This window comes from Cryptotermes secundus, unplaced genomic scaffold (genome assembly GCF_002891405.2).
Source record: "Cryptotermes secundus unplaced genomic scaffold, Csec_1.0 scaffold26, whole genome shotgun sequence".
Lineage (NCBI taxonomy): Eukaryota > Metazoa > Arthropoda > Insecta > Blattodea > Kalotermitidae > Cryptotermes > Cryptotermes secundus.
The window spans coordinates 2,830,263-2,857,169 of NW_019743656.1; the positions used below are offsets into that span (position 1 = coordinate 2,830,263).

A 26,907-nucleotide genomic window follows, 5' to 3' on the forward strand; every position below is an offset into this window, starting at 1 on the left:
GTGACGCAGAAGTAGTTAACAGGTGTTATGTAGAGACTGCAGAGGGGGTGTCTAGATGCAGGGATGTGTAAAGATATATATAGTGGATGAGTAGAATAGGAGAAAGAGGAGACTAGCGACCCACAACTGGGTGAAAGGGAGGCTAAGATGAGGTCACCAGTCGACTCTTTAATTGTGATATTGCTAAAATGTATATAGTTGTGAATTGATTGTTTATACTAATATAGGGTAGCATAGGGTGAGAATGTGGGATTTTTTTTTTGTGATTTCCTCCCTTACCACATTTCGCACCTGCGCCCTCCTGCCAAGGCCGGTGAACAGTGTGCTCCTAGCCAATGAAGCAGCGATCGAGGAAGTAATTTAGCAGTTTCCTTAGCCCACCCCCTGTTACTGTAGTACAGAAGGTGGCAGCGGGTATGCCTCCACGCCCCCTATCACCACGGCATAACAGGTGGCGTAACATCTATATGTTGGCAGATTTTCACGTTTTCGGTGCCCCTGAATAAGAAAGATTTGTTTTGGGAATGCCGTTTGTCTCTTCATATGTATGCCTCAACTGCTGTACAGATTGTGTTCATGTCCTGTGCTTAATAGTCCATGCCTCATAGATCGGCCTTCCTCAACATTCCCCGATACACAATACAATTTTCTGCAAAAGTTGTCGATTAAATGTTAATCATTGTTGGAGACCCTCTCAATGTATAAGACTCCTACCCTTGTGGTACCTTCAGTAATGCAACGGTATGCCCCGGTTATAAAAAAATTATGCGCAATGCCTTCGGCCTGATTTTGTTAAGCTTTTAATAGACAATGGTTGCTGTGTATTACACCTCCCTTGAAATTGAGAGACCTCAGTATTTCCCCACAAACTATCTTTATTTTTTAAAACAATTCTGAGAATAGATTCATTATAATGTTTGAGTCTCGACGTCTCACAACTCTATGGGCCTCCACGACCAGTTAGAGGAATACTGATTTATTATTATTTTTATTAGAGGGGTGGGTTTCCCCATGCACTTAGACCAATTATTGGTCCATTGTGCGTCCCCCTTTAATTTCTACTGTCGCCATACCCTACCGGTACCGGTGCGTGCTATCAGCCCCGTTCAGCCAACGAGGTCGGCCGTCGGTACCTTGATACTTCCCCCATCTACCAGAGGCATTGGAAACTACTTGGGCGGGAAACTTGCCTAATAATTTTGATCAGAGGTCTCCTAGAGACATGAGGATCTTTTACGTGCCGTAAATCTACGACACGGGACCCACTGCTTAAAATCCCTCCCGGAGGACTTGTTCCCTGAATTTTTCCGCCCTTAAAAGTTCCACGACCTTCGCCGGGTTTGAACCCGCTTACCTTGATTCATGAGGTGGGAACGTTACCCTTAGACTACGGAGGCCGCTAGAGGAATACTTACTTACTTACTCAAGGAGCTGAGCCCTTCTGGAAGATCCGCCAATTCTGCAGCTACTCAAGAATTTCCCAGCATTTTATGGAACCCGAAGGTTCATTACCGTGTTCACAAGATCCCTCCACTGGTCCCTATCCTGAGCCAGATCAATCCAATCAATACCATCCCATCCTGTCTCTCTAAGATCCATTTTAATATTGTCCACCCACCTACGCCTTGGTCTTCCCAGTAGTCTCTTTCCTTCTGGCTTTCCCACTAATATCCTACGCATTCCTCGTCTCCCCCATTAGTGCTACATGCCCTGCCCACCTCATCCTCCTCGACTTGATCATGCTAATTATACTTGGAGAAGAGTACAAGTTATGAAGCTCCTCATTATGCAGTAGTTACAGGAATAGACTGCAATTATATTGGTAAAGAGATAATTCCGTCGTTCCTTTAATAGACGCACCGTGTTCAGTACGCAGCCGGAGCTGAACTGTTAGATACTAATAAGAGGAAGTTCGTGGTTAGAAGGCGCACATAACAAGAAACAAATGCTTAAGGTTGACTGGATAAAATCTCACAAAGACAAATGTTAACTTCTTACATGCAAATTTCTCAGTTGCTGCACTGGATATATTCCTCAGTGGTGTAGCCCGCAATGTTTATGAAGGCATGAACTTCCCTCGTTGGGGCGCATGCGTATCCGCGTGACGAAGACGCTTGGCTCTAACTGTGGCCTAAACATCGCCTGTCTTCTCTCAGATTCTCCATGATTTTCCCCAGTCCTTCTTTATGAATGTCAGGATATTATACGTTAAGCCTCAGGAGTTTGCTCCCAAACCCTTTCAAGTTGACGAAATGCTATCATTTTCTCGTACGACTTGACTCCAAATAACCTTTTTGTCTTCTCGTCTGTTGTCTGAACACGTAAAAATTAGAATATATAAACTTATAAATGTGCCCTTTTGCTGTATAGGTGTGAAATTGAGGCGCTTGAGAACAGGCTACTGAGAAGAATATTTGGGCCGAAGTGTTGAAGTGAAAGGAGGCCAGAGAAAACTGCATAATGAGGCGCTTCATAACTTGTACTCTTCACCAAGTATAATTAGAATGATCAACTCAAGGAGGATGCGGTGGGCAGGGCATGTTGCACGAGTGGGGAAAAGAAAAATGCATATGTGATATTGGTGGGAAAGCTAGAAGGAACGAGACCACTAGGAAGACCAAGGCGTAGGTGGGTGGACAATATTAAAATTGATCTTGGAGAGATAGGATGGGATGGTGTGGACTGGATTTATCTGGCTCAGGATAGAGACCAGTGGAGGGCTCCTGTGGATTCGGTAATGAACCTTCGAGTTCCATAAAAGGCTCGGAAGTTTGTGAGTAGCTGCGCAACTGTCAGCTTCTCAAGAAGGGCTCGGCACCATGAAGTTAGTATAGTGGAGTACTGACACTAAATATCATCAAACTTACGTTGAAACATTTGCCCCTCTGAGGGTGTGACTCCAAGAACAGGGGACCTGGACATTTTTTTACGTGTCAAGGTACTTTCAGAGATGTTGCGTTAAGTGTATCTAGAGACAACCGCCTGCAGCTTGCTTCTGAGAGTAGGATAAGTAGTGAACTCGCTTTTCTGCTTCAGTGTAATCTGTAGTTATTTCAAAATATTTAAATTCAGTATACCAACACTGATCTTTCAAAACACGTGTGGGATTGTCGTTGTCTGAAGAGACAACCACTTATTAAACTTCTACACAAATATTTATTGTCGTTATGCAGAATATACAGACGAATTTCAGTTCAAAATTTGGGGGTTTCAGGTTGAAGAGACTCCATCCTCTAGTAGAGTCTGAGACTTATGTTACGACAGACGGTCAGCCGGCCAGTGTGTCATGGAATAAATCACCCATCTGGTCGTAAGCCCCAGGATAGTGCGTGGAGCTATACCTCCACTCCACCATACGCACAGTGGCGTGGTTTTAAATTAAAGAAGCGTTTGAGGTAGTCGGTCGAATTTAATTTTGATCCATATGTCTGTTGGATCATCCCAAATGGCGCCTAATATAAACAAGGGTGAAATCGAGAATCATCATTTCAAAATATTTTGTTGTTCCTTAAATTGGCAATTCATATTATAAAAATTTCTAAACATACTTAATGTTTAACGAAATATGTATTGCAAAATCCTTAAATTAAACTTAAGTAATGCAATCAACGAATATTGCCAAACGAATTGCAGTAAAGAGTTCGGCTTTCAAATTCAGTTATCCGCTGTTAGGAGGCCTGGGAGTTCGTCATGCAAACGAAATATCTGCAAAATATTACCCGCATCGAGTTCGAGTGCCGCACGCGAGATGTCGAGACCAGCGCAATAACCTGTCGTAAAAACCAGGATGCTTACTCGTAGTGTTCAGAACTCTGCTCCAAGCTTGTTAATTTTTATCATTGTAGTCGACGGTATTCTATAAATTATTCAGAACATGAATTGCCATGCTGAAATGTGTCTTCCTTCTGCCCGAAATGTGTTTGTAAGATACAAAATTTATCTATGGCATTCAATCCATGGAAAGAAGAAAGATCTTTAATTTGAGACAGCAGAAAATCTCCTAAATATTAATAATAATAAACTGTGCGATTTAAGGGAGTCAGTATGGTTCAGTCGGTACAGTTCCGCCCTTCTTTCTGGATGGTTGTGGAATCGGGGTTCAAATCTCGGCAGGTATATGTGATATATCCGTTTGCCACATCGTCCAGGTCGGCACTGAGGCCTTCTCCTCTTCTCCTCGTGCAGTCCACTGGGCGGCAGGGGTGTCATTTCCTTGGAAGTTAAGTGGCCGAAGCGTGAAAGCTACCACTCCATCTAGTGCCAAGGTTAAGAATGCGTGGATATATACCCGCATTGTACCATATGCCTTCCTGACGTGACCTTTGATTATGCTGAGCCACAACTTCAGGCTTGTTGGGGAGCATATTCTGGAGCAACTGCTGGTTATTCTAATCCGTTGGTTTTCGCCACTGGGACTTAGTGTGTGTCTTCGGAATTCGGGACAAGTTCTTCGACTGGCAAATAAATTTCCTGATGTTATTCATTTTGTTACGAAATTATTTTTAAGATATATGAGGCACACTTAAAGGACACTTAAATAACAAATGAAAAAAAGTATCGTGAAATACTAATCACATGCGCTGTACTATAGGATTGGAATGTCAGGCGCTATTGCTAAACATAGAGACGCCCATAAGTAGCTGAAATGACGTTTATAAGGACTCTCAGGGCCATGGGAAGGTAATAGTAATTCTTGTAAAAAAGTCTTTCATATTATTGGTGACGTGAAGACGAAAATTTCACAGATTTCATGCGGGTTGGAAGCAGTTTTCATGCAGAGTGGACGTGAAAGTTATTCGGTGGGAAAATTGTGTATTCTGCATTACAAGTGCAGGTTAGGCTCTGAATTTTGCGACAAGACGAGAATCGAAAGAGTATAAGGAATTTATTCCTGCACTTAACAGACATATTATGAATGACTGTTGGCTGCACTGTTCAAATCGCGGTGCAGTTGTTTCTCAAGATGGCAGCTGGGTGCTACCGAAACTGTTGAATTTAGTATCAATGTTTATGTTTATCGACTTTTCTTGTGTATAAACAAAAGAATATCTTTGATAATACTGTTATAGATTAAGGTATTTTTCCTTAAAACTAAAGGGATTCTTTTCTATACTGTCTGTGCAGCATGCAGTGTATTGAATTGAATTTTTCATTTTCGTTTGTTCACAGGTACACAGAAAATAAAATATGAATTTCATACTTCAGAAGTTATCGCAGATAATCCCCTCCAGGTCATATTGTCCGTCATTATCATTAGGTAAGTAAAAGTGTCGGTAAATACTATTTGTGATATTCTCAATACGTAGCAGTTAAGTGCTGGGAAGAATATTGCGATTATTATTATTATTACTACTACGGTGAGGGATGATAATGAGATAATTCTAGATACCAGACAAGAGCTGTAGATTATAAAGAATTTGTTATAATCTTTACTTTACACGACACTTTAAGGTACAGGTTATGACAGTGCACTATATGCTGTAATTCAGTATCCAGGAGAATTCATGCCAACACTTCTCAGCATAGTCACCTGAAACTTTGAATTCTTCCATATTCCTACTGGTAAATATTATTTGTCCAACATAGTCCTCAGGTGGCTTGCCATTGGACTCTGACTAGTTCCACTGTTACATGGCCTTATATATGTGCGTCTCCAGTACAGTTTCCGGAATTTTGCCCACTGGACTTCTGTGACACTGAAGACTTTATTTTACTCCCTCATTTCTTATATGCCATTCTATATTGCTTCCTTTGTATTGTATAGGTAAATGTTAAAAATCTTAAAATGTTAAAAAAATATTTTTGAAATTAAATTTTTAATTTACACAACAGGATCATCATTACTTGGTGGTCCTACAAGTTGGATACGCACCATGGCGACACTCCATCGAATGCACCGCACAGGTCCTCACTACAAAAAGCGACCACCACGGAAACCTCTTGATGGTAAGCCATTTGCCAAAGGGGTTGTACTGAAGACTCTTATCAAGAAACCAAAGAAACCAAACTCTGCAAACAGGAAGTGCGTGTNTTTTTTCTATAATTTCTGTCTGAAAATTGTGCTGCGGCCTATACATGCGTAAATACGGTATTTTCAAGATATATGAGGCACTTAAAGGACACTTAAAAAGCCAAGGAAAAAAGTATCCAAAAATACTAATCACATGCGCTGTATTATAGGATTGGAAAGTCAGGCGCTATAACTAAACTTAGAGACGCCCTTAAGTAGCTGCAATGACGTTTATAAGGACTCTCAGAGCTGTGAGGAAGTAATAGTCAGTCTCTTGTAAAAGAAATATTTCATATTGTTGGTGACGTGGAGACGAAAATTTCACAGATTTCATGCGGGTTGGGAGCAGTTTTCATGCAGAGTGGACATGAAAGTTATTTGGTGAGAAACGTGTGTATTCTGCATTGCAAGCCATTTGCCAAAGGGGTTGTACTGGAGACTGATCAAGAAACCAAAGAAACCAAACTCTGCAAACAGGAAGTGCGTGTTGGTACGACTGAGTTCCGGCAAAGAGATGGTGGCATATGTCCCAGGAATCGGACACAACCTGCAGGAACACAGCATAGTGCTGTGTCGTGTTGGCCGATGTCAAGATGTGCCTGGCGTTAAGATCAGATGTGTTCCTGATAAAACTTATGTAACGCATGTCATTAATTACTTTTTATTGCTAGTGGGGTGGGACTAAGTCCCTTGTACTGCGGCCACATTTGGCCTATTCTACCAGCGCCAGATGATAGGTGAGGGTGATTGTGGAGCAATTGGTTGAATGATGATTGGCAGGGGAAACCGAAGTACTCGGAGAAAACCAGCCCCAGCGCCACTTTGTCCACCATAAATCCCACTTGACCAGACCCGGGATCGAACCCGGTCCGCCGCGGTGGGAAATCAGCGACTAACCGCTTGAGCTATGGCGCGACCAAAACATGTCATTAAGAAGTAGCTATTATTTGCTGGCTGAGTAGTTTTGAGTGTAAGGGTTGCAGTACTGGTGAAATGTGGTGGCATACCCCTGAATTATGGATGTATAGGAGGGGGTACCCAAAAGAAACCGAACTTATTTTTTTTAAACTTATTTATTCAAATTTTAAGCACAAACCTTCAATCCCCTTCAAAGTACTCTCCACTTACACTAATACACTTGTCTAGTCTTTTATTCCATTTTTCAAAACATTGTCTAAATTCATCTTTTGAGATGCTTGACAGCNGTATAGGTAAATGTTAAAAATCTTAAAATGTTAAAAAAATATTTTTGAAATTAAATTTTTAATTTACACAACAGGATCATCATTACTTGGTGGTCCTACAAGTTGGATACGCACCATGGCGACACTCCATCGAATGCACCGCACAGGTCCTCACTACAAAAAGCGACCACCACGGAAACCTCTTGATGGTAAGCCATTTGCCAAAGGGGTTGTACTGAAGACTCTTATCAAGAAACCAAAGAAACCAAACTCTGCAAACAGGAAGTGCGTGTTGGTACGACTGAGTTCCGGCAAAGAGATGGTGGCGTATGTCCCAGGAATTGGACACAATCTGCAGGAACACAGCATAGTGCTGTGTCGTGTTGGCCGATGTCAAGATGTGCCTGGCGTTAAAATCAGATGTGTTCGTGGTAAATATGATCTATCACATGTCATTAAGAAGTAGCTATTATTTGCTGGCTGAGTAGTTTTGAGTGTAAGGGTTGCAGTACCGGTGAAATGTGGTGGCACACCCCTGAATTATGGATGTCTGTGTTACACAGATTATTAAAACTTCAAGCAGAACTAATTTCTTTGTAATGATTGTTTTTAAGGAATTGATTTTGCATATTCACGTGTCAAAGATGTGGGACATCTTGTATTAAGGTTCCGGTTCCCATCCAGTTTTGCACTGCATTTTATTGCCATGGAAAGAAGTGTAAATAGCATGCCTGAAGGAGCACAGAAAGTGTTTTTCTGTTACATTTGTGAACCAGACAAGCTTGCATAGGAATGTATCCCTACACAGGCCATAATGTGGGCAGCAATAAAAGAATACAGTGTCAGAAGGGTAAAATCTGTTCTTGCAACAGGCTGTGAAGGCCCATATGGTTGTGAAACACTGAGGCTCCCACATATTCTAGACAGTTGGCTCACAGTTCGCGGTGAAGTTGTCAGCCTTATTTGCCAGACACCCTTTACCCCCAGGAAGATTCCTGGTACTCATTTCTCTTAGAAGGTGAGTCAACCCCAGGGCCATAGTGCGTCTGGAAGGATTAGATCAATTGAAAATTTCATTGAACTCATCGAGAATCAAACCCACTAGCTTCTGGTTTTTAGCAAAGTGCCTCAACCAACTACGCTACAGTATGCCAACAAAAAGCACAGTATTCGTTTAGTAATTTCATGCTATAGACACATTTTCAAGAGCATGTCCCATCTGTAACGCTGAGGTCTGCTGTATGTGTTGCCTATAACTTGAATCATAAAAAAAAAGACAGAAAACTTCAGAGGAATTGGTAAACTTCAGAACTATGAAACTGTGGTTTCAAATTTGTTTGGAATTATCATTAATTTGCATCTAATTCACATCATTTTTAAGAAATTAAAATATTGAAGTGAGATCAGGGATCAGTGGAGGGTTCTCGTGAACACGGAAATGATCCTTCAGTGTCCGTAAAATGCCTGAAAGTTCTTGAATAGCTGCAACAACTGGCAGCTTCTCCAAAAGGGGTCGGCTCCATGAAGTTAGTTAATCTAAATATTATAAACTTTATGAAGATATTAACACTGTGCTCACACATTGTTTCCTGCATCAAATAATATCAAAAATTATATCACATGTTGTCCACTCATCCTTTACACTGTGGTATGACTTGTACTTTTCCTTCCCAAATTTTCCCAGTTATTCCCTCAGGTTCTACATCACAAACCCAAGTACTAAAGTGTACATGAAGTTTTATGCAATGTACTTTCTGTTCACAGTGCAATTAAACTTATAGTGTAATCTTCAGGGCTTAGTGTGGTGGCACTAATGCCACATGTTCCTTGTCCATCTCACTTTCCAAATGTGTTTGTTCTTTGATTTTATTCATGTGTTAATCTGCTTGTGAATTAATTCGGTAATGAAAACCACTGAACTCAATATATATCCGAAGATGAGCACCACGAATGCTGGGCTCAAGTGAGAAACAGAAAAGATGACAAACGAGATAGAACTTACATCGGTCAGTTTGTCCATGCTTCTTACATGAGCCCAGTGCTGCAGTTCAGACCAGTACGTTTCCAGAAATCCAGCTTCAAAGAATCGTCTTATGAGCACATTAATCCTAACAAGAAAGAGATTTCCTTTTTTAAGAAGCATTGTTAAACCTGCAGAAATTAAATTTTCTTCCAAGTAACAGATCACTGTGCTTTCATCTGCAATCCCCATTTCGCTAGCAACATAAGTAGAGAACACTGGATAAGTAAATGAAGCCATATCATTTTTGGTTATTGTTCATTGGACACATTTACGTATATCAGTGCATTCTTCCCTGAGTCTCTTGTTTTCAGAGAATTTCTGAAGTGCAGGAAATTCTGCTGTGAACAGAAAGAGGTCAACAATGGGATGGTATCCATAAATGACGTCTGAATCTTGCAGTTCGTCAAAGGTTTTGATCTTCTTTTCATGTGCTGGTTCCACAAGATAAGACACAAATAAAGCTTGGAATACAGTACTCATAGCAAAACAGTAACATACATACAGAAGAAAGAGAACCCTGAGGTTAGAAGTAGTGGGCTGCTTTGGAACAGACACTCCCATGAGAACAGCCCATACACTGTAGAAACAGTGGGATACTGACTTGTAAGAATGTGACTCCTTAAGCACAGAGTGGTAAGGGCCATTCCCTGCCCACCAGAAGAGAGCCGCAGTCAGTAGGAGCACGAGAACCATCATCAACCAGACAGATAAAGAGAAAGTTGTCATTATCTTCTCCATTCCAGGAATGCGTTTTGGACAAGGAACAATCATCTTAACATATCCGTACGTATAGGTAACTGTTGCATCATATGTTGGAGTAACTACAGCTCCTGATAGTATAATAATACCAGTTAAGACATCAGTTATTCCATCCTGTAAGTCTGATAATTGTGTTATAGCTGATTCCAGTTCCAAATTTATTGAAGGTGGAGAGAAAACAGTTTTTAAGTTCATTTTTTCACATACCAAGGAAAGTATTTCAACAGATAAGCCTCCTAATCTATACACAGTAGTTCCATCATTGCGTGTATAATTATCTATCAAAATCACATAAGGATCAATTCCGTAAGTTGCAACTCTGATGGGACATCCCGTAAGATCGTTTGGAACTTTTATCGGAAATAAGTCAACTTCTTTTGATAATCTGCCGTTGTGTTCAAACACCCATTCATCTAGTAGAGTGACATCTTCAAGTTGTCCGCATCTTCCCGATTGGTACGGAAACCAAGTGTACAAGTTCAGTGTGTCAAATTCTGCTGTCTGCAAGCTGGTCACTGTTGTCAGAGGACGATATGCAATTTTGTTTGGGATTAAGACAACTGTGTTGGCAATACTGGCCATCTGCCACAACATGGCACAGATGAGACTGGCCAGTAACTGGGGAGGTTCACTGCTGTGGCCAGATACCACCACCACAAACCTTCCTCGAGGATTCCAAGATGTGCTGTATTTCAGATTCTCCACCTGATCTCCAAGAGTCCTGTTGAGAGTGACTTCCATGTCTAGCCACACAAACAGAATGTAACTGTGGTGTAGAACTGATGTACCTATGACTTCGTCTCCTGGTCGGAATATTTGAATTGTCCATGTCGTTCTCTCGTTTAAGTTTTCCAGCAAGAAATTCACCATTTGTAGGTGATCCCTGTGGGGCAGGATTCCAAGAAATGGTCTATGTATGCCTGCCTGTCCCATCCCAGGCAGTGAGATGACGAGAGGACTTCCAGGTGTGAAATATCTGTGTGCAATGGTTTCCACGCACAGGGCAGTGTGGAACTGTTGTGTAGTGAGGATGTTGTTGCTTGCAGTCAGGACGCCTCGTGTGAACACAACGAATCATATTGATGTCCATCATGTTTCCTTTGACGTGGGATTTTCTTAGCTGCAATGACATATGTTAGAAAATAGTTTAGAATGAGTAGGACTTTTCTTTTTCCCATCTGTTAATAATATTGCAGGTTAACTCTGTGTTTTAGCAACTCATTAATCCCTTTTATTGTGTCTGTAATATTATGAATATAACTTTATACCTGAAATTTATGGAGAAATCCCAAGTTGAGTTGAACTCTACCCAGAGAAGGATATGATTCTAATCAGTACATAGGGTCCCCAATTTAAAAAAAAATTCATGTGTGATATACAGTTTCCACTGCCTTTTTATGGTTGATTAAATTTAGTTGTTGTGTCTTTATAATGTTTGATTAATTCTTTATCATATGTGTATGAAAATCTGTGTGTAGCCTTCAGTAAACTAGACTTCATTATGAATGAAAATGTCTGCAAACTACAATTGCTTAACTGCTTTTAGTGAGGTTGTCCAAGAATCAATTTTGGGGGAAAAATCATGATTGTTATGTGTTAACACCAAATAAAATCACACAGATGTGACATTGATAAATGTGTGCAAGATCATCCAGTATAGATTAAGTTTCATTCTGTTACCTTTGCATTTTAGCATCCCAAACCGCCATACACTTTAACATACAGTGGAGACCTCCACTTTCTTATCATGTGGATTTATGACATGTAAAAGATCCTCATGTCTCTAGGAGACCTCTGATCAAAATTATTAGGCAAGTTTCCCGCCCAAGTAGTTTCCAATGCCTCTGGTAGATGGGGGGAAATATCAGGTACCGACGGCCGACCTCATCGCCTGAACGGGGCTGATAGCACGCACCAGTACCGGTAGGGTATGGTGACAGTAGAAATTAAAAAGGGGGACGCACAATGGACCAATAACTGGTCTAAGTGCATGGGGAAACCCACCCCCTCTAATAATAATAATAGGAGGAGGAGGAAGAAAACTTTTAGACAGTGTTGAGGGCAGCTGGAGAGACTGAAACCAAACATGAAAATATCCTAGATTAGCTTGAGCTGGAAGGAGAAGAACCTTGATTTCAGCTTCTGACAGAGGAAGAAATTGCTTCAGTGATGTTTTTTATTTATTTTCATAAACACTACCTGTATAAAATCTTGTATTTATTTGTTTCCAAAGTTTTTTTCTTCTTGTATTTAGGGCCATTTCTTTGCGTCGTTAATTAGGAATACAGCTTAATCCGGATTAGTGAGGGTTTTCTGTATATTAAATGCTTTAAAGAAGTGAAGCCCGAGGGTACATTACATCTCAGACTCTGAAATTCAAAGTAAAGCACCTTTGTGCATGCATATGTACACTTCATACATGTCCTCCTTCATCCCATTGCCAATGCTTTATTGTACACTTTGCACTATGGAGATATCTCTTTTGAGTAAAACGTTGTTGGCCCATTTGTCAGCAACTAATGTGGAGGACAGCCCATTCTCGGCTCCTGAGGACTGCTTATTCAGACATTCAGACCAGGAAAAATGCTGAAATTGTTTCATACTAATGAAATACCCCGTTGAAAATTCAACAGAAGGATTTATCAACTCCCATCTCTAACATATGTTGCCACAGATAACTCTTGCGTTGAACTAGATGTAGGTTAATGGTCAGACTCACTCTCCGGCAGCTTTACCGTAGATCTAGTCTGGACTCTGTGGAGACCTGTATATGCCTGTACCTGGAATTGAACCATGATTTCCTGGTAGTGTAACCTGTAGCCTACTTACTATAGCGCCTGACCTACCCCTGCAGTGGTATTAACTGAGAACACTGCAATCCTTCCTTTGCCGCTTATTGCTACTATCTTCTGATCCTGACGTTAGTTTTCCGTTGAAATGACGTAAGAAAGACATGACAAATACTGATCTGCTTATACCAGTTGTATGAATACCAGATGACTGTTCCTATCTTTAATTGTCATCCCCGGGATCCATGGGCCCTGTCTTGTTCTCTTCCAGTGAGATATTAATTGGCCACGGGAATAGCGAGATTCATTCGCATTGTATATTTACCTGTTCCAGATTAGCCCAGGGGTCTCCAAACTTTTTGAACCGCGGGCCACATTAGGTAATTCAGCACTTTCAAAGGGGCAGATAAAATGAGAAATTAATAACTCTAGGTATATGAGTTTTATGAAAGCACAGAATTTCATAAACTAAATACAAAGTACATGAGAATAAATTATCATATATTAATGACAACAGACCGTAGCAGCAAATGCTTATATTTTCATCACAAATAATAATAAAACAATTAATGTGAATGATGGAACTCTTTTTTCATTCTTAAAATCTGATTAAATTGAGGTTCAAATTTTGAAACGCTAATCACAAGTAGCGATTTTAAATGTTCATCGCATAAATTTGCCCTGTATTTCGACTTGATGTACTTCATCTGGGAAAAGGTTTGTTCACACAGATATGTCCCAAAAATGGAGTTAAATTTACAAGCAAATTTCTTTACATTTGGAAATTGCTCGGAGTTCAGAAATTTATAAAATTCGATCAAATTTCCTTCCTTGTATTTGTCTTTAATATGATAATTTTCCTGATGTTCAATAATTTCCATTTGAAATGACTTTGGACATCTGCAGCATCACAGTCAAACGGATTTTGAAACAATCTAATTTCCTGAGCACTGGAATCCAAATCAGCAAATCGCTTCCGAAAATGTTCTTTCAAATCTGAATTGACTACATTTGTAAATGAGGAAGGAAATTCTGCTTCACCCTTTCTGCACGGTATGGCATATGCACAAAGTTACAATTTTTCACTTGGCTTTCCAGAAGTATCAACTTCGCTCTGAATGCCTTGATAAGTGCAAATAAATCACAGACTAAGTTATTTTCACCCTGCAACTTTAAATTCAAATTGTTCATATGGTTCACCAGATCAGCAAAAAATTACTAATTTCCAAAGCCACTGATAAAAGTGGTTCGTGATGGTTTTTCTCGGTAAGAAATATATCAATTTCATTCATGAGCTGAAAGAAGCGCGAAAGAACCTTTCCACAGCTAAGCCATCGAACTGCAGTATATGTCAGGTCAATAAGCTTGGAATCACATTTACCAGTACTCGTTGGAAAATTAGTTCAATTGGCGCATTTCTGCATAATTCTTTCGCTGGCCGGATGTGGCCCGCGGGCCGTAGTTTGGAGACCCTTGGATTAGCCTATTAAGTGGCATGGCTGTTATGAGACAGGTCATACAAAATAAATAATGCATAAACCGATCAGCAAACAAATAAATACAGAAAATACATACCCACCTTATCCTATCTCCTGTTGTGATGTGAGAATTTAGTGGAGAGCGCACCCCAAGCCAGGGCAAGTTTTCTTACTGTTCTCAGAACTCGCCACTTCAAAACACAGAACACTGTATTAGTGTGTAAGTTCACATGGCTTGCCCTTTCGTCAGCAATAACGTTCTCTGCTCCTATTGGCCATGATAAAATCGTAGTTTATATTTCCCAGACGCTTTAATTATGTATCAGAAATGTACATATCACTCGCGTGTGTAATGATTTTTACTTTCTCATATACGTAGCATGAGAAAGTACGGTGAACATGGAAACATTGTTGTCTATATTTTGGCAGATTTTCACGTTTTTAGTGTCCCTGAATAAGAAAGGTTTGTTTTGGGAATGCCGTTTGTCTCTACATATGTATGCCTCAACTGCTGTACAGATTGTGTTCATGTCCTGAGGTTAATAGTCCATGCGTCATAGATCGGCTTTCGATGAGTCTGAAGATTACAGCTCACAAACTTCCCCAAACACAAAATAATGATTTTCTACAAAACTGTTTGATTAAATGTCAGTCATTTTTGGAGACCTTCCTATATGTCTCCTACCCCTGTAGTACCTTCAGGAATGCAACGGTATGCCTGCTCAACAGCAAAATATGCGCAATACCAACACAGTGGTTGCGGTGTATGCCACCTTTCGTAACATTAATAGACCTTTGCATTTTCCCCACAATATATGCTTATTAATTTACGATGATTCAGAAAATAGAATCATGATAATGTTAAAAGAGGCGGGAAGAAGATCTCGGGTTCGATTCGCAATGAGGGCATTTGATTTCTCAATTGCCCTCAACCTTCTAGCCGCGCTGTGGCCCTGGGGTCGACTCAACCTCCAACAGAAATGAGTAGCAGGAATCTTCTGGAAGTAAAGGGCGACCGGCCTGCGCTAACAACCTCACCGCCATCTGTGAAACGACTGTCTAGAAAATGTGGGAGCCTCGACGTCTCATAACCCTATGGGCCTCCACGGCCTGTTACAGGAATAGACTGCAATTATATTGGTAAAGAGTGAGATTCCGTCGTTCCTTTAATAGACGCACCGTGTTCAGTACGGAGCTGAACTGTTAGATACTGATGAGAGAAGTTGTGCTTAAAAGCCCCGCACAACAAGAAACAAATGCTTAAGGTTGACTGGAGTAAATCCCACAAAGACAAATGTTAACTTCTTACATGCAAATTTCTCAGTTCCTGCACTGGATATATTCCTCAGTGGTGTAGCCCGCAATGTTTATGAAGGCATGAACTTCCGTCGTTGGGGCGCATGCGTATCCGCGTGACGAAGACGCTTGGCTCTAACTGTGGCCTAAACATCGCCTGTCTTCTCTCAGATTCTCCATGATTTTCCCCAGTCCTTCTTTATGAATGTCAGGATATTATACGTTAAGCCTCAGGAGTTTGCTCCCAAACCCTTTCAAGTTCACAAAATGCGATCACCCTCTCATATGACTCGACACAAAATAACGACTTCAGTTGGTACAGTGTCGTTACATAACCTACGCATCTTGCAACAACCTGAACTTACACGTTAGTCCGCAGATGCGCTGTAAATTGTGGTTGAAGCCTATACCCTGGAGAATTCGAACATTAGAACCCAGAATGGCCTAAACGTGACGGTATTTCAGATTTACGCGTTTATGCGATGAAGCAACGTAGAAGAGAATTTATACTGATCTGAATTTATATCATTTTCTCTAATTTGTGGTATATTGTTTTATGTAAGACGAGATAGGCGGTACATGTAGCATACATGAGAAATCCATATGGAATCCCCAGACTCATCCCCATGTTCACAAGAACCTACCGCCGGTCCATATCACAGGAACGTCCTTAGATCCAATTTCGTTGAGAAACATTTTAATGTCCCCCCCCCTGCCACATTCTCCCAAATGGTCTCTTACCTTAGTTTTCCCGGCTGATGTTTTCTATAAATTCTTGTCTTCTTTATGTCTGTATACACAGAAGTCAGTTTTGTCACATTCTACATAATGTCTGTGGAGATCTCGGAAGCGGTTTTGCAAACCCGCCTCTGGGCTGCCTTTTGTGGTAACAGTAAATATTAACCGCTGATTGAACTGCGAAAGTGCGAGAACTGACTTCGAAACGCTGGCTCAAATGTCGCGAAAACTATAGCACTCCAAATGTAATCGCAGACACCCCTCTGAAACATCGGGATCCAAAAACAAATTCAGACTTCAGCATTGTGAACCAATGTCCCGAATCTCGAAACATTTATCGGTGGAGCGAATAAATTACTGCTGGCCCTCGCCAAAACAATCTATCATGGTTTACGGTCCCGTCAGCATCCATGACCATATTTTTTTTCTTTCCAAGACTTTTACGTCTGTTGAAAAGAGCCCTCATCTTCGACGAAACCTATGGGTCTGATGGCTACTCTCCCCGTACTGGGGGAGACTCGATTTGGCATTCATTCGCGTTCACTCAGTAAGAGTTGTAAAAAGGTTGTACTCTGTTCCGTTTCCTGCCTGCCCCCCCCAACACAAAATCTTGGTTCCGAGTTCCACGGAGCCTCATGGCCATATTTTACCTCTCCGCTACAGAGCCCAACCGGTTAATGCTGTTTAAGAAAATAGTCGCTGTTTATTGTGAAAACCATACGGAACATGAAATTACACTGTGTGGACAGTGCAGAGTTTCAGGGTGTTAAAACAGGTGGTACATGTAGTAACGATTGGGCCTTTAGTAGATTAACGTATCCTATAAAATCCATAATTTGGCTATACTATAATTACATGATTCTCCACAAGATTTCACACGTCCTTGGTTAGTTGTTGGCAAGAAAACAATGAAGACCGTAGTTTCGACACCACAGTTGAACCCAGTCCTCATCCTCAAACTGCGCATCCTTCAAATTAATTTTAATGTTATTCCTCTATCAACTCCTAGATCTTCCATAGCTGCTTATCGGGACTCGAACCCGCGACCTTCCGGCTTGTAGCATAGTGCCTCAACCAACAGAGCTACCGCGTGCCCCTGGATTAGAGAGGTCCGGCCTGCATTTATTGAATGCATTAAAACAAAATAAATTTGTCTTGAAATCGCTCGTTTTCATTCAGTCTGGGTGAATTGTTTTGATACTGTCAGGTTGATCAAATTAAGGGCAGTTAAAGTGGGAGTACATGAACTACGCATACACAAGAACCCACGACTGGTCCCTATCGCCAGCAACATCCATACATTCTATTTCATTTAGATATACCTATGCTAGGAGGTTCTCCCAAGTTATCCCTTGTTTCAAGATTTCCGACTGTAACACTAGTAGAGATAAATATCTCTCCCCCCCACTTTTTCTTCAACTTTGGAGCATAGGACATCGTGAAACGCTTTGTTTCACTTCAGTTTCTTGATCCTAAGTCGGTAGGACACCTCGGACGGGGGATCAGCCCATCGCAATGCTGCTACCTACACAAACAGAATAAACGCAAACATTCATACCTTAAGTTGGATTCTAACCCACGTTTCCAGCGTTCGAGCAGGCGAAGATGGGACATGCCTCAGACCGCACGGCCACTGTGATCGACGGTAACATATATATACTATATGCGGTTAATTCGTGCAACGAGCGTGCCATGTATCTCGAAACCGCATACGTCGAAGTTAAAAACCATCGGGAAAAATTGTAATTCGTCCACGATGCCTTTGAACATTCATCAGAATTTTGGCCTTTAAATAACGTTTTAACTGTGTACATAGATAAAAATATAAAGGATAATGAAAAGAAAATAAGCCAAAAAGAAGCATTTATTAAAGAAATTAACTACAAACCGTGTGAAAAATGGATATACTACTTTCCAGAAAAATATTTCTCAAGCGTCGTTTGAGCAGATGTAGCCCTCTTGTTCTTTTCGTGGAATTTACGATAGCAGGTAATTCCGTTTTCTGGGGTTCGGCGAACAAGCATGTTTCCTTCCACATTCGGATGTAAATCCATAATTTATTGTTTAACAGTTCCCAAATTTCGAAACATCTGCAGCAGTTCTTTAATCAAAATGTCCTTTGAGACACCCCCCTCTCCTTCAGACGCAGGTACCCTGCTGCTCCAATTCTCTAAGTTCGGTGTCAGTCAGTGGCTATGAGGGAAAATCAGCGCCTTCATAGCCAAGATCCACTGACATATCACTGTTCGTTTTGGGCATGTTGAACTTTTGAAAATATTAATTATTATTTAGCGTGATAAGGCACTATGCTACAAGCCGGAAGGTCGTAGGTTAAAGTCCCGATGAGGTCATTGGACTTTTTTCAATTGACCTAATCCTTCCAGCCACACTATGGCCCTGGGGTTGACTCAGCCTCTAACAGAAATGAGTACCATAAATATTCTCCGGGGTAAAGGGCGGCCGGCACGTAGGGCTGACGACCTTGCTGCCATCTATGTGCCGATTGTCTAGAAAATGTGGAAACCTCAACATTCACAACCATATGGGCCTTCATGGGCTGTTACTGGGATAGCTTGATGCATAAGGCTGACAACCTCACCTCGATCTGTGAGTCGATTGTCTAGAAAATGTGGAAGCGTCGACGTCTCACAATTGTATGGGTCTCCACGGTCTGTTACATGGATAGCTTTACTTTTTACTTTTACTTAGCGTGAAACACGGTAATGGGGAAGCCGCTACTTCTGCGTAAGCGAAATTGGGCTTATGATAGCATTATGGCGCAGCAGAAGCATAATTTGGCAACACTGCTTACGGGCAACAATTTCTGGGCTACTTGATTTTGGCAATCTTAAATTTTTTTTTTGTTTCGTTATCGTCCGCAATATTCGAAGTTTTAAGGGGCACATGTAGAGGAATGATACAAACTTTTGTGACCGTATTGAGTGAAACTGGCATTGGTCGAAAACGCATGCATCGAAGTTTACCAGCATTGTGCAGAAATGCTACGACGAAAGGGAGTTTACACGTGGCATTCTTCGGGAAGTGTGACATGGTTCCTGAACCCGCCTCCTGTGTTTATTTTCATGCCATGCATCAAATATTAACGTCTATTGAATTACGAAATTAACAAAAATTGCGTTTCGAAACATTCCCACACCACTCAACATGTAAACTCACAGAGCCAAAGGCACAGAAGGCCGGAAACATAAACCGACTTCAACGAACCAAATTTTCCCGGTTGCTAAAACAACAGTTTTGTTTCATAATTTATAACTTGGATTACGGTCGCTGTGGCTCAGTCGGTGTAATGAACCTACAGACTAGATGGTCGGAGGACCTGGGTTCACTTCGTGGTAGGGGAAAGGGATTTTTGTCTTCACGTTGTTCAGACCGGCTCTGGGGTCCACCCAGTCTCCTATCCAATGGGTACGGGGCTCTTTCCCCGGGTGTAAAGCGGCCTGGGCGTAAAGCTGACCACAACTCCAACTAGTGCCAAGGTCAAGAATACGTGGGTCTGTATATCCACTCCCCGATACGCCTTCATGGCGTAGTGCTTAATTAGTTAAGCACAGAAACAGTTTTATCTCTTTATATTTACTTCTCTTATTATGAAAAACAAAATGATGCTTACTGTCTGTCTGTCTGTGTATGCCCCTAATTTTGTTGTTAGTGCCGTTGCCAAGTACAGGAACTTTGCCACGTGTACAAATAATCTATTAGCTATCTTTGTGTTGTAATTTTGCGCCGCATTCTGGTGACGATTTGTGATTTTTCTCTTTTCTTCTAGACCAACCCCTCATTACTAGCGTCTGTTAGAGTTTTTATGTTTTAGTTCATAATAGTTGTGTTATTGCCTGCTGGCACGCGTAGCGTAGTTTGTTGAGGCACTATGCTACAAGTTTGAAGGTCGCGGTTTCGATTCCTGATGATGTCATTGAATTTTTCAATTTACCTACTACTCCTTCCAGCCGTACTGTGGCCCTGGGGTCGAATCAGCCTCGTAACAGAAATGAGTACCAGGAATATTCTTGGGGTAAAGGGCGACTGGCCGGCCGGCCGGCGCGTAATGCTGACGGTCTCACCGACATCTGTGAGCCGATTGTCTCGGCAACTCACAACCCTATGGGCCTCCATGGCCTGTTACAGGAATAGCTTTACCCTTTCTTTGCCTATGTTATGTCCCAATAACTGAACGTCAGCTTAATCAGGAAGGTGATGTGCCCCATTTCTGAGCGCATTTTCGGGATGAGAATTTCGGAGAATTGGGGAGTGCTGTTTTTGTGTTCGTATTGTAAAGCTGACTTGACAGTCCCTTGCAATCCATCATCTTTTCGAGTGTCCATTAACTATTCCCTCTAGTTTATTTCTGCGGTGATGGAATTGCGAAAGTTATGTCCTGATGATTTACAAGACAGCTGTCTTCCATTCACAGCGTGGTTTATAAGTCCCCTTATGCTCGAGACCCGAGTACAAACAGAGCGGTTTCTCACGGTCGACATGAGATAGCTACAGGGCACTTGAGCTCTCGAATATAAGAATTAATTCACTGGGTATAATATTCTGTTATATATCGTCCTGTAGTCCGGTAAAATTCTGACGGCGTTTCAGAGGAACTTACTTGCCTTCATCTTCAAGGTCGAAGAGTAAACCAAATAAGCAGTAAGCAAGCCGGTTCCTTGCTTGTCTTACTCTATATCTTGAAGATTGACACTATACGTTCCTTTAAACGATGAATAAATTTTTACCAAACTACATGGCGTCATACTTCAGAAGGTAATATACTTTATAATCACACTGTGAAAACTTGAAATAACATTTTCTTGTTTATTTGTTTCACAGGTAAGGTAACCATAAAAAAAAAAAGCCAAAGTTGTCCCTGTGCTCAACGAATTAAGCACTACGCCTTGAAGGCGTATGGGGGAATGTATATGTAGATCCACAGTTTCTTGACCTCAGCACTAGCTAGAGGTGAGTGGTCAGCTTCACGCCCCTGCCGCTTTACCCCCGGGGAAAGAGCCCCCGGTACACATTTGATAGGCGACTGGGTGGACCCCGCTACAAGATTTTCTGAGAAGTAGTGGATTTTTAACGGGGTCCACTCAGCCTCGTGAGGATAATTGAGGAGCTATTTCAAGGAAATAGTGGCTCCGGTCTAGAAAACCGAAATTGACGGCCGTGGGGATTTGTTGTGCTGACCACGCAACACCCTCTATCCGCTAAAGTTGGCACTAACTTCGCCGACAGCGGCGGTCGCTCGGTCGGTATGGTTCGCTTGCGGACTAGAGCCACGAAGGTTTTCTTTTGTGGACCCCAAATGCGGTCTGGACAACTTGGAGAAGAGAAAATTATTGACCTTACCGGGACTCGAACTCCGACCCCTCAATCATCCAGCCCGTAGCCAGTCGATATACCGACTGAGCTATCCCGACTCCTTATTTATTTTAGAGAAAGGTTAGGAATATGCTTCATAGATGGGTCTGATGTTTTCGTAGCGGTGAAAATGAAGCTGTGCTCTTCTGGGTGATGTACATTAGGCAGCAGCTTCCTCCGAAACGTTGAGAATCACCCCAGAAGCGAGACGCTGTCATAAGCGGTAGTAATCCACAAAAGCAGTCTTAATGAACTCCATCCACTCTAAGAAGCATGACATGTCATACCTTGTGTAGCGAACTTTACGGATGAAAAGTCCTCTGTCATATATTTTAACGCCCCAGCGCCGTGTAAATACCTCAGTAAAATGTATGTACCTCAGATTACCTCAATTTCGAATTCATTATTCACTATTTATCCTGTTCTTTGACGTTACAATCGCTCTCAGCGTCTTTACGTAAGTATTAAATAAATAAGAGAAGACATGAAGACTTCTGTCTTCAGGGATATAATGCCGTGTAGTCCGTTGGAGTTCAACTAACGTCTCGGGGGAAGATGTCTTCATTTTCAGTGTCCTCATGCTACCTACATTCATGCTGGTTTCTTTCCTGCTTTATTCTTTGACCATGAAGATGGAGGCGACTTGTTCGTCCGAGACATCTGTCGACTTTGAACGGACTATGCGGCGCTATATCCCAGAAAATGAACTCTTCATAAATATCTCTGTGAGAACCTCAAATTCTATAAGAGAAGAGAACTTCTATTTTATGTGCCACTGCACCAGTACAAAATAACCTAACATTCCATACTAATCCTTTCCTTGTACATCGTCGTTAAATATCCTATCAGTCAGCCAATCTCCGTGCCTGGTACAGCATCATTAAATTATCAACTGACCAAGCAGTCATAATTTGACCACCTCCTGTCAGAAATTGTATGTCAGATTGTGGACTGGAATCAACCGTCGTCAAGGTGATGTCTCCTTGTGCGTGAAGAATGTGAACAGTAATAATAATAATTATGTTTTGGGGTTGTTACACCATGTTGTTGTTGTTGTAGGCGATGTTGCTGATGTTTCTGAGGTACACGCTGTCTCAACCTCCACGTACCTCCGAATCGTCAGCAACGTCCCCATCTTCATGTACCTCCGAAACGTCGACCTCCCACAACCAAATGATGTACCACTGTGGATCTTCTTTTCTTCATTATTGTTCTCTTTAGCATTTGCTTTCCATTATCATCCTCTCCTCTTCTTCCTTCCTTCCTCTTACTCCTTTACCTCCTCATTTTCCTTCTGGCTCAAGCGGTAACACTTCTCACTTGTATGCAGGAGGTATCCGGTTGGATTCCCGATCGCGACACAGACTGAGGTTTCTCGTGGTTTCCCTCGGTCTCTCTAGAAAAACATCGAGTGATAAGCTGAATAGTGTATAATGAACTGGAGAGGATGTGGAAGGAGACGCTCGTGGTCTGGCTTGAGATTCCACCCCGGCATTTGTTTGGAGGGACTGAGACAAACCACGGAAACCTCAGTCAAAGTAGCCAGAGTTGCGGCCGGGACTGGAACCGAGCGCCTCGTTAAAGCAAACGAGAAGCGGTTACCGTCCGAGTAGGATGGGTGTTCCTCCGAAACGTCGGCTCCTCTCTAACATACAACACGGTGTCATAACTCAGGAAGTCAATATTATAACAGATCAGGATTAGTTCCGAAACAGAGGACACGGCGTCATTTCTAGAACTAACATGGAGTCCATCTGAGCTGCGTCTCCATCAGATAGTGACGTAGATAGTTACGTCATCATTGGAAAATCACTAGGTTCTGTTTTCAACACAACGTGGGAACCGAAATCGCCCATACCAGGGATCTCGTTAGGGAGATAGGACTTTCCTTCCGTAAGGGTTGCCTATTCAAGGCGTAACATACCCTCGTATATTTCCGACGGGTGATACATTGAGCATTCTCCGTCTTACTTGTAGTTAAATTGCAAGTAGTTTCGGAGCTGTATCTGCATCCATCTTCAGATATAAAACGTGGGATGGTTCTACTCAGTCAAGCCCGTTAGACAGAGGTGTCCTGGCTCCAACACTGGATCACGATCAGTGATCAAGACTGGATTTCACGGCCCTGACTGATTACGATTATTTCCCCTTTAATACATGAAGACGGAAGCAGATTCAGCTCCGAAACATAATATAATTTAACTATAACTAAGATCATTGACAGTGTTTAGCAGTAATGTTGCAATGTTGTCAAAAAACCTTGACAGAAGAATACGTGTCGCGGGCTTTAGGCTGCCGACCACTACCCTTTGTGTGTGAGGGGGGTGGGTGTGCAGTGATGGTCATTTCTGCGGACCCACCTTGCCTCAGCTGCCAGATACAGGAAACGCAACGCCAGTCTGTTTGTGCACGGATCGTCCTGTCAGCGCAGAACGTCACCTCCTTGTTTGCATGACCTACTTACATCTGGCCTGCGTGCACGAGTGACACATGTCGCGTCGCCCAGACCTTATTGTGTAAGAGGCTGGGTGTGCTGGACGCTGTGGGCTTTTGCCGATAATTGACCTTATCCTGTAATCTGTTCACTACATTAACTGAGCTATCCCGGCTCATTGAAGTTCATCTGATTAGAACAATATTTGAAAATTCAGTTCCTTCCTCTACGTCCCCATTGCAACGATAGACTTGTGTATGTTGCAGAAGAAATAATTACTATTTTTTCCGACAGTCACACGAAATACATATGTACACTGTGTGGGTAAAAAGCAGAGATTTTTTCAACTTAAAATACATGGTACATATAGTTACCACTGTGCCTTAAACGGTTAACCAGCAGTCTCCACGGAATATGATAATTCAGTTTCTCAACTACTCGAGAAAATGTTCGCTTTCCGTGAAATCCACATTTTCATTACCGTGACCACAGGAGCCCGCTACTGGACCTTATCCTGAGCCAGGTGAATCCAATTCACATCCCCCACAGTTTATTTTGGTATTATCTTCTCATCTTCGCCTAGGTCTTCCAAGTACAGTCCTATATGGTAACTGGTAACTTTATAGGCAGAGCGTGGCGTCCCGGGCCGTCGCGATGGCATCACTTTTCTTCCACGCCCCAACTTGCCTCCATGGCTTGTACATAGCCCAAGGGCTAATTGTGTTTCAACTGTTTCGTGGTTTTGAAGGGTTTCTTTTTCAGATGTTTCACTGTAAAGAATGTCCATAAACTCCCTAAGGCAAAGATCTACCACACTACACGGAGTCACATCCTAGACGACATTAATCTTCAATGGAATGTGGTTGTCTCTCCGACAAGGAAGTTATTTTTGTACAATGTGAGTTAGGTCTGTTTTCCATGCAGTCTCTCTGTTGCCCACTGCAACCCTCTCACTAATGGACATCTGCCTCTTGGATAATACGAACGTGGTTGCCTATTTGCCAATAACTGACCACAAACCGCTGTTATGAATTGTGAAGGAACGGTCTGCCCGGCCCGCTTTCACATCTCTATCCTGCCGTGGCGTCTTGGCCGTCGGCGACATCTTGAGTTTTTTTTTTTTTTTTTTTTTNCACATGCTTGTGCAGAGTATCTCAAGATGGCTGCATATAGAGCGGCTAGCCCCTGGAAGCTAATTGTTTCTTCTCTCTCCCTCTTTCTCCGTATTTCGTTTCATCACATCTTCCTTTCTTCTTTCCTTTTGTTTGTATTTTATTGTGTTCTTACAAGATTAATCACAGAAACCCAAGACTGCCTACGGTGCGCCTGCGCCATTGTTCCAAATGTTCTTATAGCATTTCATAGCAGCATGGTCTGCTGTATTACTTACTTACTTATGGAGTTGAGCCCTTCTAGAAGGAGCAGCCAAATCGGCAGCTACTAAAGAATTTCCTAGCATTTCATGGAACTCGAAGGTTCATTACCGTGTTCACAAGAGCCTTACACTGATCCCTATTATGAGCCAGATCAATCCAATCCATGCCATCCCATCCTATCTCTCTAAGATCCATTTTAATATTGTTCACCCACCTACGCCTTGGTCTTCCCAGTGGTCTCTTTCCTTCTGGCTTTCCCATCAATATCCTATATGCATTTCTCTTCTCCCCCTTTCGTACTACATGTCCTGCCCACCTCATCCTCCTTGACTTAATGATTCTAATTATACTTGGAGAACAGTACAAATTATGAAGCTCCTCATTATGCAGTTTTCTCAAACACCCTCAGTCTATGTTCCTCCCTTAATGTCAGAGACCAAGTTTCACACCCATACAAAACCACATGCAAAATTATAGTTTTATATATTCCATTTGGTCTGCTGTATAAAAACCTAAAAATTAGAAAATTCAAAACTGTAATTTTGTCTGTGCCTGGAAAAAAGAGTTGTAAAAGTATAAGTCGCCAGGTCGTGATCAAATTCTGGCAGAACTGATTCAAGCAGGAGGTGAAATGTTACGGTCTGAGATCTATAAACTCGTTAATTCTATTTGGGATAAGGAATAATTTCCTCATCAGCGGATGGAATCTATTATTTTACCAATCTACGAGAAAGGCGATAAAGCTAACTGCAGTGATTATCGTGGGATATCACTGCTATCAACTTCACACAAAATTGTATCCAATATTCTTCTCTCAATGTTAAGTCCGTGCATAGATGAAATTATTGGGATTCATCAGTGTGGGTTTAGACGTAACAGATCAACTACAGATCAGATCTTATGCATTCGTCACATACTGGAGAAAAAATGGGAGTACAATGAGACAGTACATCAGCTATTCATAGACTTCAAGAAAGCCTATGATTCAGTTAGGAGGGAAGTACTGTCCAATATTCTGATAGAGTGTGGTATACCCATGAAACTAGTTAGGGTGATTAAAATGTGTTTAAACGAAACGTATAGTAAAGTCCTTGTAGGTAAACATTTGTCTGATAAATTTCCTATCCAAAATGGTCATAAACAAGGAGATGCTTTATCGCCAGTCCTTTTCGACTTTGCTATAGAATATGCCATTAGGAAGGTCCAGGGAAACCAGGTGGAACTGAAATTAGACGGGACACCTCAGCTGTTTGCCTATGCCGATGATGTGAATCTACTGGGTGATAATATAGATACCATAAAGAAAAATACACAAACTTTAATTGACGCATGTAAAGAGGTTGGTCTAGAAGTAAACACAGGGAAAACTAAGTATATGTTGCTGTCTCGTCACCAAAATGTAGGGCAAAATCATGACATAAAGATAGGAAGCAGATGTTTTGAAAATGTG

General features: G+C 41.7%; 1 protein-coding gene across 1 annotated transcript; it reads left to right on the forward strand.

The window, feature by feature from the left end:
• The first annotated feature begins 4,953 nt into the window (after positions 1-4,953).
• LOC111874207 (40S ribosomal protein S12, mitochondrial) lies at positions 4,954-8,133 on the forward strand. The gene is made up of 4 exons (XM_023869508.2): positions 4,954-5,075; positions 5,170-5,257; positions 5,833-6,003; positions 7,461-8,133. The coding sequence occupies exons 2-4, from the start codon at positions 5,188-5,190 to the stop codon at positions 7,658-7,660; spliced, it is 441 nt and encodes a 146-aa protein (XP_023725276.1). The 5' UTR covers positions 4,954-5,075; positions 5,170-5,187; the 3' UTR covers positions 7,661-8,133.
• The last annotated feature ends 18,774 nt before the right edge of the window (positions 8,134-26,907 follow it).